The sequence below is a fragment of the Pseudorca crassidens genome, chromosome 7 (assembly GCF_039906515.1).
Source record: "Pseudorca crassidens isolate mPseCra1 chromosome 7, mPseCra1.hap1, whole genome shotgun sequence".
NCBI classification, from domain to species: domain Eukaryota; kingdom Metazoa; phylum Chordata; class Mammalia; order Artiodactyla; family Delphinidae; genus Pseudorca; species Pseudorca crassidens.
Window position 1 is genome coordinate 2,112,770 of NC_090302.1, and position 13,281 is coordinate 2,126,050.

At 58.9% G+C, this 13,281-nt stretch overlaps 1 protein-coding gene across 2 annotated transcripts; it reads right to left on the reverse strand.

Moving 5' to 3' along the window:
- Positions 1–407: 407 nt before the first annotated feature.
- On the reverse strand, positions 408–2,927 carry LCN9 (lipocalin 9). Of its 2 annotated transcripts, none has more exons than XM_067742760.1 (6): positions 2,691–2,927; positions 2,454–2,587; positions 2,124–2,197; positions 1,657–1,767; positions 1,044–1,240; positions 408–543 (listed from the first exon to the last, which is right to left on the reverse strand). In XM_067742760.1, the coding sequence occupies exons 1-5, from the start codon at positions 2,784–2,786 to the stop codon at positions 1,068–1,070; spliced, it is 588 nt and encodes a 195-aa protein (XP_067598861.1). In that variant the 5' UTR covers positions 2,787–2,927; the 3' UTR covers positions 408–543; positions 1,044–1,067. The 2 variants fall into 2 exon arrangements, with proteins under 2 accessions (XP_067598861.1, XP_067598862.1); XM_067742761.1 differs by having other exon boundaries at positions 422–598.
- Positions 2,928–13,281: the final 10,354 nt, after the last annotated feature.

Here is a 13,281-nt window from a genome sequence, read left to right on the forward strand (position 1 = left end):
CTAACCTGCAGGCGCTCTGCTGGCCGACCCACCGGAGCTGTGCTCTCTGCCCGGAGACCCCACTGCCGGGGTCTCACCCCACAGCACCACCACGGGGTGAGCCCTGGGGCTGCCACTGCCCACAGCCCCAAGCCTGAGGGGAGCAGGGTGGCCGTGGGGCCTGGCCTCGCCCCCTCCCTGCACCATCTCCCAGCTTTGCGCTCTGAACGGTGTCCTGGTGAACCTGTAGCAGCTTCTCCAAACCCCGTGGACGTGAGTCCAAGGCCAGCTTGGTGTCGCCAGGAGGGTCCCCATCCCCTGTCCCCAGCAGCCTTGGCCTGGGATGGGGTGTCAGTGGGCAGCTCCCGGTCACCATGCTGGCACTGGCCACGCTTGTGTTCGGGCTGAGGCCCCCCAGAGCACACTGGGTCCGGATCAATCATTTATTGGACACAGCAGAACAGGCCTCCAGGAGGGCGGAGGCTGCTGCTAGGGGGTGGGGCAGCTGAAGGGCTCCTTGGGTTAACCGAGATCTTCTGGTCCTTCGGTGCCTGGGAGACACCCCTGTGAACAAGCGGGGGTGCGGCAGGCTCAGTGGTGGGGGACGGCGGGGGCAGACCTGCGGGAGGGGCGGGGCACTGTCTTGAGAGCCAGGGCAGCTGGCTCCCCACCGCCCCGGGCCCTCCCGCGGGTCACGGCCTGGGGGCGTCTGTTGAGGGACAGAGGAGGCGATGGGGAGGAGCGTTTGTCACAGGCAGCCGCGTGCCAGGCTCTGGACCCCCAAGGTCTGCCCTCTATAGTCCTCCACCTGCAGGCCCACCCCGAGTGTGTCCGCAGGCCCCTCTGCCCCCCCGCTGGCCCTGCCCGTGTCAGCCTGGGTCAGCCTGATGGGCGTCCCCACCTTGGGTCCCTCCCACGCCTCCCGGCACTGCATCCTGAGTCTCCGAGACGGCAAGGCCCCGCGTGGAGCAGCTGGTAACGCATGTGCTGAGCGGCACCTGCCGCCGACCCCCACCCCCAGGGGATCCCCTGCTGCCGTCCCCACAGGGTCAGAGGTCACCCACCTGGGCCCGGCAGCCTCCCCGTTGTCAGGCGCGGGGGCAGTGATCTGTGGCGAGCTGAGCGGAGGTCCGAGGCTGGGGCAGGCGTGGGCACGCATCAGTTGCGGTCACTTTGATGATGTTGGTGGGGTGAATCCCATGGCTTCTGCAGTAGTTGGTAAACAGCAGCAGGGCGTCCGGGCTGGCCTCGGGTGTCCGGCCTGGGGGCACAGTGCCAGGGGCCGTCTGTCTTGCTGGTCATTTGGGACCGCGGGCGGTGGGGTTCTGGGGGCTGGGAGGCTGCCCTCTCGGGGTGTGGGCGTGGCTATGGGGACAGGCCCAGCGTTGGGGTGGGGGCAGGCTGCTTCTCTGGGTCCTGGTCGTTGCTGTCTCCTGTCCTTTGTTTACTCCACATTGGGATAAAGGGCTGGGGCCCCAGGACAGTCTGAGGGTGTCTGGGTCCAGACGGCCTCGAGGTGGCCGGGGTCCATTCTGTGTCTTGCTGCCTGTGGCCCGGTGTCCTCCCTGGGGACTGGGTGTCCCTGGAGGGGGTGGGGGGAGGGGCTCGCCCTGCCCTTGCGGGGTGGCGGGTGGTCCACGTGTGGGCACAGGCAGGCAGGGGTCTCTGGGCACTTACTCAGCAGGTTCACCACCACCATCTCCTTCTCACGTTTCTCGCGGTGGTTGCAGAGGATGACGTAGCTCTTGGGGTCCACTTTTTCCAGGAAAAGCCTGTTCTGGTCGGCATCTGTGACCCCGGGGGTCAGGGTGGGAGGCGGGACAAGAACCAGACCCTGGGACCCCTCTGGTCCCTTCACAGGGCTGGACGACTTGCTCTTAAGGGCCAGCCGAGCCCTGGGCTGGGCAGGACCGGGTGTGGCCCTCGGGCCCTTCCCGGACGCTTCCGCCCACACGTGCCCGCCACTGCTGCCGGTGCCACGGGGGTGCCGCGCCCAGCCCGGGGACACCGTCTCGAGGTGGGCGTCCCGGCAGCGGGGCTCCTGGCCACACTCAGCCCCGAACTGGGGGTGGCGTGGGGCCGGGCGGACGGGGCCACACTCCACCTCCAGCGGTGGGGCTGGAGGATGGCGAGTCTATACTTACCCTCCAGCCGGTACTGAAATTTCCTTTTCGTTTTATTTGCCATCATCGTAATTGGGACGCATGCACCATTTACCCTGGGAGGGGGTGACAGGTCGCCTTGGAACCCGCGTCTGGAAGGCAGGGCTCGGCCTTCTCCGTGCAGCCCCTCGGTGGGACTGGGGGAGCTCGGCCACCCTGGACCTTGGACTCTCGTGTCCGTCTCCAGGCAGCGAGCCCCTCGCCCCGCCCCACATCACCTCTGAGCCCGGAAAGCAGGCTGTGAGGGGGGCGGGGGACAGGGTCGTGCGACTCACCTGGGCTCCACCCTGCCCGCACCTGCCCCTGACTTACTTCTTGTGCAGGTGGAGCTGCAGGGCCCTGGGGGTGACCTGGATACGGTGGACGAGCAGCCCCGCGTCCTTGTCCTCCTTCAGGAGGTTGGGTTGGTTGGAGGCCATCCCTGCCAAGAACCATTCGCCGCTGACCTGGGGAGCAGAGGGGGGGACGCTGGTGCCGGCCGGCCCTGTCCCTGTGGCTGCTGCCCCCAGCCGCCTCTCCATCCCACGCCCGACGCCCGCGGCTGACTACCAGAGTCTCGTTGAAGTTGGGGTCCTGGGGCCCCCAGTGCAGGGCCTGGGGGCAGCCGAGCAGGGTCAGCCCCACAGCCAGCAGCAGGAGGCTCATGGCGAGTCAGGGGGGCTGAGGGATGGCCGGCGGCACCTCGGACAGGTGTCCAGAGCCCGTGGTGGTGGCCCTTTTGTCCCCTGCCGGGAGAGGTTCCTGGCCACGTGGCAGGCTGTCACCAGCCCCCTCCCATTGACCACAATTACCTTCTATTTGTTGAGCCTGCGGCCAACAATGGCCACTTTGCCCTTGTCCACAGCCCCCCTGCCCGTGCGTGGTGCAGTCATGCTGTTTCCAGGAACAGCGGGTGTGTCCGCCTGGGCAGGCTTCCAGGGTCCTTGTGTTCCCATCAATGATCAAGTCACAGAGCCGCTTGCTGACCTGGGCAGCCCTGAGGTCTCCCTTCTGACGGCCACCCAGACGTTTGTGTGGCTTGGTCATGGGGCCCTGGGACTCGGGGGGCGGCCCCGGGGGAGCGGCAGCCCTGGATGCCCTTCCCCACCGGGGGTTGACCGACGACCCTGGCTTGGGGGACAGGGGTGGCTCCGTGACACGGCCTGGGCCATGCTGCCGGGCGCTTCCCCTGGAGTGGACCATCTGGGCAGAGCCAGGCACAGCGGGAGTGAGGGGGCTGCAAGCGGGAGCCGGGATGTGCCCCATCTCGACTCCCCTGCTGGAGCCTGACTGAGTTTGACTCCCTCGTGCTGCACAGGGACCCCCGGGGCCGTGGGGCACAGGGCAGAGCAGCGTGAGTGCAGACACTTCCCGCCCCCCCCAACCAGGGCTGTGTCCTTAGCTCTCTGAGCCTCAGTTCCTCACCTTTGAAGGGGCAATGACGATGCTCCCTGGCTGCTGACTGCCGGCCCGTTTCTTGGCTGCAAGACCCTTTGAAGATGCTCGTGTGGGGTCTCCCATCCCCCTCCCTCATCCCCCACTGAAGCGGTGGCCTTGTGCAGCTGACCGTGCCCCAGGTAGAGCCCCTCCTTTGATACCGCAGTGCCACACCTTGGTGTCAACACCGGGCAAGGACATTACGAGAAAGGAAAAATTGAACGTCACACCCACCCATGAACGTAGGTTCAGGAGCGCAGGTAAACACCCTACAGCGAATCCAGCCACATCTGTGGAAAGGAAGGTACTTTACAACCTGTAGGATTCCATCCAGAACTGCTAGGTTGGTTTAGGGATCGTGAATCAGTCCATGATTCCATCACTTAATAGAGCAGACGGAAAATCCTCTGATCGTGGTATTAGCTGCAGGAAAGGCACTGGATGGAAGTCAGCAACTATTCATGGCAAAAACTCATACCGCTCTAGAAATTAACGGGAGTGTCCTCATCTGATTAAGGGGTTTACAAAATACTAGGGCAACTGACCTCTGTCTTGGTGAAGCATCAGAAGCTTCTAGGAAGGGAAAGGCAGAAGGATTTGCAAGGAAGTGGCGAACCTGAGATGGTCCTAGGTGACGTGACCCCGTGTGGAGGATGTCCAGGTCACCTGCAGGTGACTTGTTCAGATTCATTAGTGAGTTTAGAAAGGCGACTGGCCACAGGCTCTGTACACAAGAATGAACTGTTTCTATACACGAGCACTGCATACTTAGAAAATGAAATTTAGAGAGACTTCGTTTACAACTCAGTGAAACAAATCAATCAGCTGGGAACAAAGCCAAGGCAACAATGGCAACAGGCTTCTGCACAGTGAACCGTAAGCTGGGGTCGAGAAATTAAGGTAAACGAGACACGCTCATGCGCCGCGTGCGTGGGTTAGAAGCCTCAGTACTATAAAATGTCAGTTCTTTTCCTAAGAACAATAGGGTCCCAGTCGAAATTCCAGCAGCGTATATGTCTTATGGGGCTTCGCCACTGATTCCAAGATGTCTGAAAATGCCGCGAGTTAAAAATAGCCGGGACTCTCCCGAAGGTCACCTTGGTAGGATTGGCTCTCCCAGACTCCTGTTCTCATCATGAGCTTTTGTGCTGAAGCCAGCGTGTAATCTGTGTGAAGCTGAAAGAGAAATGAACCCAAAGAGCAAGAAACAGACCCTCGAGTCCGCGTACGGGCGCTTCTGAGGGTGAAGATGGTTCTGCAGAGAAATGGGGCGAGAGGCAGCCTTTTTCATACATGGTGCTGGGTCGTCTGCTTGCTCATAAGGACAAGAATGAACCTTGACCTTGACCTTACGTCAAATACAAAGATAAATTCCAGCAGTGTTAAGAGTTGGATGTGCCCCACCCCGGGGACAGGTTGAAGTTCTAACCCAGGACCTCAGAATGGGACCCTGCTTAGAGGTAGAGTCTTTGCAGAGTTAGTCGGTTGACATGAGGTCACAGGGTGGGCCCGACTCAATGTGACTTGTGTCCTTGTAAAGATGCCAAGTGTGGCGGCTTCCCTGGTGGCGCAGTGGCTGAGAGTCCGCCTGCCGACGCAGGGGACGCGGGTTCGTGCCCCGGTCCGGGAAGATCCCACGTGCCGCGGAGCGGCTGGGCCCGTGAGCCATGGCTGCTGAGCCTGCGCGTCCGGAGCCTGTGCTCCGCAACGGGAGAGGCCACAGTGAGAGGCCCGCGTACCGCAAAAAAAAAAAAAAGATGACAAGTGTGGACACAGTCATGCAGAGGGAGGGTGACTGGAAGATGACCACGTGCTGACAGAGGTGGAGGTTGGATGGATGTAGCCACAACCCGTCCTCCCCTCGAGCCTTTGGAAGGAGCCCGGCCCCATGGACACCTTGACTCGGGATTCTGGTACCGGGAGGACAACGCTGCTGTCTCAGCCCTGTCTGTGGTCCTTTGGTGCGCAGCCACAGGACACACACAGCGGGATAGTGGTCAAGGTCCCGGCAGGAACAGTGAGCACATCCAGAGGGGTAATGAAAGAGCGTTTGGGGAAAGGGCTCCCGAGGAAGTGGCGGGAAGGGTTAGGAGAAGCCCACAAGGGAGGTGTTACCGCCCTGGGCTCAGGGGCCTCGGGGGGCAGGTGGTGGACTCTGGGCTGCAGGTGTAGGCAGGGCCCCCAAGAAGGACACAACATGGCTGAGGTGCAGCTTAAGGGAGGGGCAGTGGGGGGGTGAGTACCCCAGACTCTCGATCCTGCTCCCTGGGGGGCCTCCCTTTGGCCAAGTCCAGCTGGAAGCCACCAGTTGCTGCACTGTCAGAGGCTAGAGCCCCATTCCCTGCAAGACACAATGAAGTGGGCGAAAAATTCAGCCCCAGGGTGGCAGAGGTAAACTACTCACGTAGCCAAGGGCTCCTGTCCACGATATATAAAGAGCAGCTGCTAATCAACAAGAAAAAGACACAACTGTAGAAAATGGGCAACAGACCTCAGTTATCATTTGACAAAGACACCAAAACCATGAGAGAGTGTTTTAGCCCCATTAGTGATCCAAGAAATGAAAGTTATAATGAGATTTCAGCCCCACCCCCACCCCCAATGCCCTAAATGACTAAAACTAAAATGCCTGATTGAAACGGAGCAGGACCCCTTGGTCCTTCCCCACCGTGTCCTCCGCCAGCCTTTTGTCTGTGGAAAAATTTTAGCCAAAGAATAACTTTAATCAGAGAAGTGAGAAAATGCAGAAGCAAAAGAAAACAGTCAAAGGAGACCAAATAATCATAGTTTAGTCATTAAACGAAGTCAAGGACCTTTAGTTCCTCCTCAAGGGCTATGGATAATATTCTGAGCTGTATCCTGTGAGCTGTCTTATAGATACTGAAACCCCACCAGGTGGAAGAAGTTACCTACATGATGACCAGGCTGTAGCCATGACACAAGCTGCCGCAATTCTGAGAACTGGCCTCGAGGAAATGGGAACAAACCGACCCTGGAAGTGAAGACTGACTGTACCTAAAACAGTGCAGATGACGCTGGTCGGAGCACCGCAGGACCAGCTTCAAGGTGAGTGTCAGAGCTGGCTGTGCTGTCGCTACATGTAGCGCCCTCCCTCTGTCTATAAAAGCTCTTGTCCCCTGTCAGCGGGGGGCCAGTCGGCCTTTGGACACGAGTCTGCCCTCCCCCCTCCCTGATCCCCGCCCCCCACCCGGTTGCTGGCCTTGGAAATAAAGCAAACTTTCCTGTCCACCAAGCTTGTCTCTTTAACGGCTTTAGAGCGGCGAGCAGCCCGACCCCACTTGCAGTTACATGATCGCACCAGTGATGACAAGGACGTGGGCCAGCGTGAGGTGATGCTCTGGGGAGGGGATGCTGCTCAGTTCACAGACACGGGAGAGCCACGGCGCGGGCCGCCGAGGCCCCTGGATATGCCCGCCGCTCTCCTGGGTGCCTCCCCACCCAGGTCTGTGCACAGAGCCCGGCCTGGAGGCCGCCCCAGGGTCACCGACAGAAGACCAGGCGACAGAGCTGTGGGCTCTTCACACGGCGGCTCTAGAGCCGTGGGAATGGGGACTCGCAGCTGTGCCTGTGGGGCCTCCTGGGCGGTGGATGCACGGGTTTGCGTGCGATGATTCTCGGAGCTGCACGTGGCTGTTCTGCACTTTTTTGTGCGTTGTACCAAAATAAGTAGAATTCTTTCTACTTACAGCAGTGGAGCTATTCATGTGTTGGTTTGATGCCTGTTTCCCCAGAGGTTTTCTCCAAGTCTCCACCCGCCCCAGGATGAGGGTGACCTGAGGGTCTGGCAGCGTGGGCGGCTGGACAGTCGGGGACACCCTCCACCAGCCCAAATGGGAGGGGCTTTGTTGAGCTGGGAGCCCCCGGCCAGTGGAAGCGCTTTGGGAACAGAGTAGTAACAGTGGGTGTCCGGAGACTTTGGTATTTTGTCCGTGCACCATGGTTCCGCGACTGCAGAGGGTTTCAGGGGTGTCCACGTCGGTGCGCCGTCCGCTGGAGTTGGTGAGCGCCCTCTGCCAGGCCCCTCTACTCCAGCTTGACAGGACTCTTGTCCCCGGGGCTGCTGGATTTTGTCATTTGTCTTCCTGCAGCGCCTGGTTGGGGGCCTCCCGAAGGGGCTGGTCTCACGGCGCCTGGGAAGCGACTGCTGAGGTGGGCTGTGTGCAGGGAGAGGGTTGGCCTGGCCTGGCCCAGCTCAGGAGACCTCGGTCTTGGAGGGAGCAGCCAGGGTTGTGGGCAGAGGCCTTGGGGTGGGGTGGCGGGAGGGTCGGGTGGCCCAGGTAAGCCACCTGGACCAGCACAGGTGCTGGGCAGGGGGAGAGGGCGTGACAGCGAGCCTGCACGGCGGCTTCAGGACGGGGCCGTAGGGGTGCCCCTGCTGGTTGGCACAGACACTTGTGGAATTGAGTCGAATGCACTGTGCACCCTGAAACTGGGGTTGAGGTGGTGGCTGTCCTTCCCAGAGAGGGGGTGTGTGGCCCTCGTGCTCCTGGCCACAGTCCAGCCTGCAAAGCACAGCGCGGCCACCGCTCGCCAAAGGCCTGGAGCCCTGGGAGTGCCAGGCCGCTCACTAGCCGTCTGGCGTGAGGAGGGGACCCCCAAACCTATGCCCCAGAGAACACGGGGTGCCCAGCATGCCTCCTGTCGTGGGGTGCTCTCTTACCTTTGGGTTGAATTGCAAAGTCCCCGTGGGGACCAGCGTGAGTGAGGGATGCTTAAGGAGGTCACCTGATGGAGGTAGCTGGAAAAGTTTGACGACTTTCCCGGGACCTGGGTCAACGTCCACATGTGGGGTGTCGGGAATGAGCCCATTCAGGTCTCCTCAGGGAGCAGCTCTGGACTGTGGCGCAGTGTGAGGGGCCCAGGAGCCAACAGGCTGGCAGTGGAGGGACCACGGGGGGTGGGGCTGGGCTGTGCTGGGCTCACTGAATCCCTTCCTGTTTTCACAGACGTCAGGTGAGGCTTGGCAGGTCACTGAAGGTCACGCCTGGAGTGAGGGTGGCCGGTCAGGTCCCGGCCATGGTCCCTACCTGCGGCACTGGCCTAACTCCTCTCCACCCCCCAGGGGTCCCCATCTTCACTCTAGGCAGGTCTCCTGACAAGGCCAACATGCTTCCACAACGTCAGTTCCTAATGGCTCTGCGTCACGGCATCTCCCTTCTCAGAGGAAGGCATGGCCGACTTCCTGACCCGGGGTCTTACACCTGATTGCCCGAGTCTGTCCTGGGTGTCCTCCTCGACAGGGGCCCCATGGTGAGAGCCCTCCACCCAGAAGGGGTCCCTCCTTAGCCAGGAGCTTCGCAGCAACCACGTCACCCAGGGCCCAGGGCGCCAGGCACCCTGGCACTTCCGCAAAAGTTTCCTGAGATGCTAATTTTCAGGAACAAAAGCTGTTGTCGTGGAGGCCGCTTCCTGGAACAGAGCTGTCTGAGGCCTCTGGCCTGGGACCAGCGGCTGCACACCTGTGTTCCCGCCCATGCGGCAGGTGTGGAGACCAAAGTCTTCATCCTTGTCCTGGGGCCCAGGTGACCTCAGCCACCCGCAGGCACTCATGTCAGTGTGACCAGCTTGCCTCATCCACCTTCCAGCCTCCACGGAGACCGGATGCCAGGGCGGCACTGAGAATAACGAGCTGGTAGCTGGTAGCTGTTTAATACCGCAGCCAGCTCCGCAGCAGCAAGGGAGCCGCACCTGGGCAGGTGGTCAGAAGGAGGCAGTCCTATGTTGGGGCTGGCTGTGGGCCTTCCGCAGGTGGTTGTTCAAGTGACCCTGAAGCCTCTCGCCTTCCGAGACGGTTTCCATTCTGTCTATGGAGCGTGTAGCTCTCTAAATAAACCTGCCTCGACTTAAAAAAAAAAGTGACCCTGCAGACCCCACAGCCCAGTGGCCTGAGATCTGTCCCTGGGGCTCCCCCAACCCTCCACCTTCCAGGTTGGCAGGATGCAGAGATTCAGTTGTCCTGCACCGTGTCCCACGCCGCACCCTGCCCCGCATGCCAACCCCAGGCTGCCCGGTGTCACCCCCGCCCGTCTGGGAGGCTGGTCTTGTGTGTGCAGGTAGTTCTCCCCACTAGTGAGTCGTTTCAGGGGGGCTGGTCTACCCTGCGTTTGCTGCTGTCCTCCCAGAAGCCTTTGACTGACCCCTGCTGTCGCTCTGTTCTCTGATGGTGTGCGTGTGTGTGCCAGCCCGCAGGCGGCCAAGTCACTGACGCGGTGAACGTTAGACCAGGAAATGAAGACCTGGCTTTTCCGTAGGGACGCCTGCCACCAAGATGCAGACGGCTCCTGGGGTTCCTCCGGAGCAGCCGTAGAAACGGCTCCCGTATGTGATGGGGTCTCGTACTTGCATTTCAGCTGTATTTGAAATTCACAAAAACAGTATCACAGGGCATATTCTTTTGTGTCTAGCTTATTATGCAGGAAATATTGTGTTTGTGGGATTCATCCATATTATTTTTTAATTAATTTTTTTTTTATTGTACTACAACATACCTAACATAACATTCACCATCTTAACCACTTTTAGGTGCACAGCTCAGGGGCATCGAGCACATTCACGTTGCTGTGCAGCCGTCAGCACCTCCGTCTCCAGAACTTTCTCATCTTCCCAAACTCTGTCCCCACTAGACACTCACTCCCCTTCCCCTCCCCCAGCCCCTGAACCCCACCTTCTACTTCTGTCTCTATGGCTGTGACTCCTCTAGGGACCTCATATACGTGGATCCTACAGGATTTGTCTTTTTGTAAAAAATAAGTTTATTTATTTACTTATTTATTTTTGGCTGCTTTGGGTCTCTGTTGCTGTGCGCAGGCTTTCTCTAGTTGCGGCCAGCTGGGGCTACTGTTCGTTGCAGTGCGTGGGCTTCTCGTTGCAGTGGCTTCTCTTGCCGCGGAGCACGGGCTCTAGGTGCACGGGCTTCAGTAGTTGTGGCGCCAGGCCTGAGTAGTTGTGGCGCACGGGCTTAGTTGCTCCGTGGTATGTGGGATCTTCCCGGACCAGGGCTCGAACCCATGTCCCCTGCGTTGGCAGGTGGATTCTTTTTTTTTTTTTTTTTTTGGTACGCGGGTGTCTCACTGTTGCGGCCCCTCCCGTCGTGGAGCACAGTCTCCGGACGCGCAGGTTCAGCGGCCATGGCTCACGGGCCCAGCAGCTCCGCGGCATGTGGAATCCTCCCGGACCGGGGCACGAACCTGTGTCCCCTGCATCGGCAGGCGGACTCTCAACCACTGCGCCCCCAGGGAAGCCCTGCCGCCCATTTTTAACTGCATTGATTTGGCAGCAAGGTCTTCAGAGAGGCGTCTGGAAGACCCCTCCGGGACTCTGGCTTCAGGCCCTGGTGGGAGGGGGCAGGGAGCTGACTCCCTCCAAAGAGGGGTCTGCTTTCTTGGAGGACACTTCCTAGATGAGAATCCTGGCTCGAGGTCTATTTTTCCTTTCAGCACTTCGCAGGGGCTGTTTCTTGTCCTCTGTCCTCCATTGTTTCCGAGGAAACGCAATGCCAGGTGTCTCCTGTGTGCGACGTTACCTTTGAGTTGCAGCTGTTTTCCTGTGGGCCTGGAGCGGTTTGCTTTGTACTCATTCTGCTTTGGGGTTTGTCCAATTTCTAGAATCCGAAACTGTCTTTCATCAAGTTTGGGATTATTTTTCGTTGTTGTCCATTATTTCTGTAAATTTTCTGGTTCTTTGTTTGGGGTGTGTGTGTGTGTGTGTGTGTGTGCTTGTGTCACTCCCTTTCCCGCCTTGAAACTCCAATTCAATGTCTATCAGGCCTTTGGATTGTGTCCCGCAGATTGCTGACGTGCCACTCATTTTTTTAAAACAGTCTTTTTCTCTTTGTTTTTTTAAATAGGATAACTTCTATAGATCTGTCTTCAAGTTTGCTGACTTTTCTGTCATCTCCACTCTGCTGTGAAGCCATCCAGTGAGGTTTTAATTTTAGATATTATATAAATTTTACATTATCATATATTTTATATATAATATTTTATATTAGAAATGTATACATGTATATTTGAGGTCCGGGATTTCTCTTTATTTCTTTTTAGAGTTTTATATCTCGGAGGTGTCCCATGGTTCTGTTCTCTTTGAGTGTACTTCTCCATCCTATTCCTGAACATACACACTCAGGAGGCTGTCTGATGTCTCCAGCTCTGGCTCACCAGGGCAGTGGCCTGCGTCTGAGTTGTGTTTCCTTTCGTTATGTGTTTGCTGGTTTGGTGTTGTATCCGGATGCCGTGAAGGGTGCGGTTTAGATCCTCAGTTCTGTTTTGCTGCTCCCAAGAATCGTTGGCAGTCGGTTTCTTGGCTGGCTCTGTTCCCTCCGTGTGGTGGGTCAGAAGTGTCTGTCCATCCTTTCGGGCCTGGCCGGACTTCAGGTCTATCCTCCCACGGGGAACCAGGAGCTGCGGGGACTCAGGGCCTGCCTTCCGCGGCACTCTCCCCCCTGGGGTCCCCTTTCCTCCCCAGCTGCTTCTTTAGGCCAGGAAGACCCAGAGTTCCTGTCGAGTGTAGCCATCCAGCCTGAGCAGAGCAGGGCCCGTGCTCAGACACAAAAGCTGCTTAACAGAAAGGGAAAGTCAGCCGGCGCTCTTTTCTTCCCCCAAGGCCAGCTTCTCTCCAGTTTCTGCTGTCTGTTGGTCACTCTCCAGTACCTTGGAGAGTTGTTTTTTATGTTTTCTGCAGACTTGTCAGTTGCTCTGTGTGAGTGGGGGTTGGTCTGATGACAGCTACTGTGTTCCTGGCAGCAGGGCCTGGACTTGTGTGTCTGCTGGGGCAGGATGACACAGGTGGTCGTCGGGCAGGGCAGGAGCAGGGTGACCGGTACGAGGCTGCTGCGATGATCCAGGTGGGAGGAGGTCACGGCTCGCACCAGGGGGCAGCAGTGGGGCGGGTGAAGGGGGTCGGATTCTGTTTTGAAAAGAGAGTCAAGGATGTGCTGAGGGGTCGGATGAGGATACGGGAGAGAGAGACCTGAGGACTTGAAGCGTGTGCGTGGCACCGGCCTCCACCCTCTTTTCCTCCCTCATTTGGAAGCTAGGAAATGTCTCTGGGGGCTTCCCTGGTGGCGCAGTGGTTAAGAATCCACCTGCCAATGCAGGGGACACGGGTTCGAGCCCTGGTCCAGGAAGGCCCCACGTGCCGCGGAGCAACTAAGCCCGCGCGCCACAACTGTTGAGCCTGCGCTCTAGAGCCCGCAAGCCACAGCTGCTGAGCCCGCATGCCACAACTACTGAAGCCCACGTGCCACAACTACTGAAGCCTGCGTGCCTAGAGCCCGTGCTCTGCAACAAGAGAAGCCACCGCAATGAGAAGCCCGTGCACCGCAATGAAGAGTAGCCCCAGCTTGACCCAACTAGAGAAAGCCCACGTGAAGCAACGAAGACCCAACGCAGCCAATAATTAAAAAAAAAAAAAAAAAAAATGTCTGACCGAGTGACTGGGAAGACGCTGGAGGGCTGGTGAAGCCAGGTCCGCTCTAGATGCAGGAGTGGACGTCAGTGGACGTGCAGAGCTGGCGGCGCTGGGCGCTCTGGGATGGCGGGGAGGCTGCACCACAGAGTAGGTTCCAGAGCCACTGCCTGGCCCTGTGCTTGAAGCCATGAGATGTGCAGGGTCCCTGTGGGGCTGAGTGTGGAGAGGAGGTGATGACATGGTGACTCCTGGGCTTTTGACACGAAAACACCTGAGACTCCGGGGGAGTGAGGGG

Bases quoted from the DNA above. Each gene is read 5' to 3' on its own strand.
- LCN9 (XM_067742760.1), bottom strand. From the start codon at position 2,786: ATGAGCCTCCTGCTGCTGGCTGTGGGGCTGACCCTGCTCGGCTGCCCC. The intron at 2,198-2,453 runs GTAAGTCAGGGG...ACCCCCTCCCAG, and splicing joins CAGCTCCACCTGCACAAGAA to GGTAAATGGTGCATGCGTCC. The intron at 1,241-1,656 runs GTAAGTGCCCAG...CTGTGCCCCCAG, and splicing joins GGTGGTGGTGAACCTGCTGA to GCCGGACACCCGAGGCCAGC.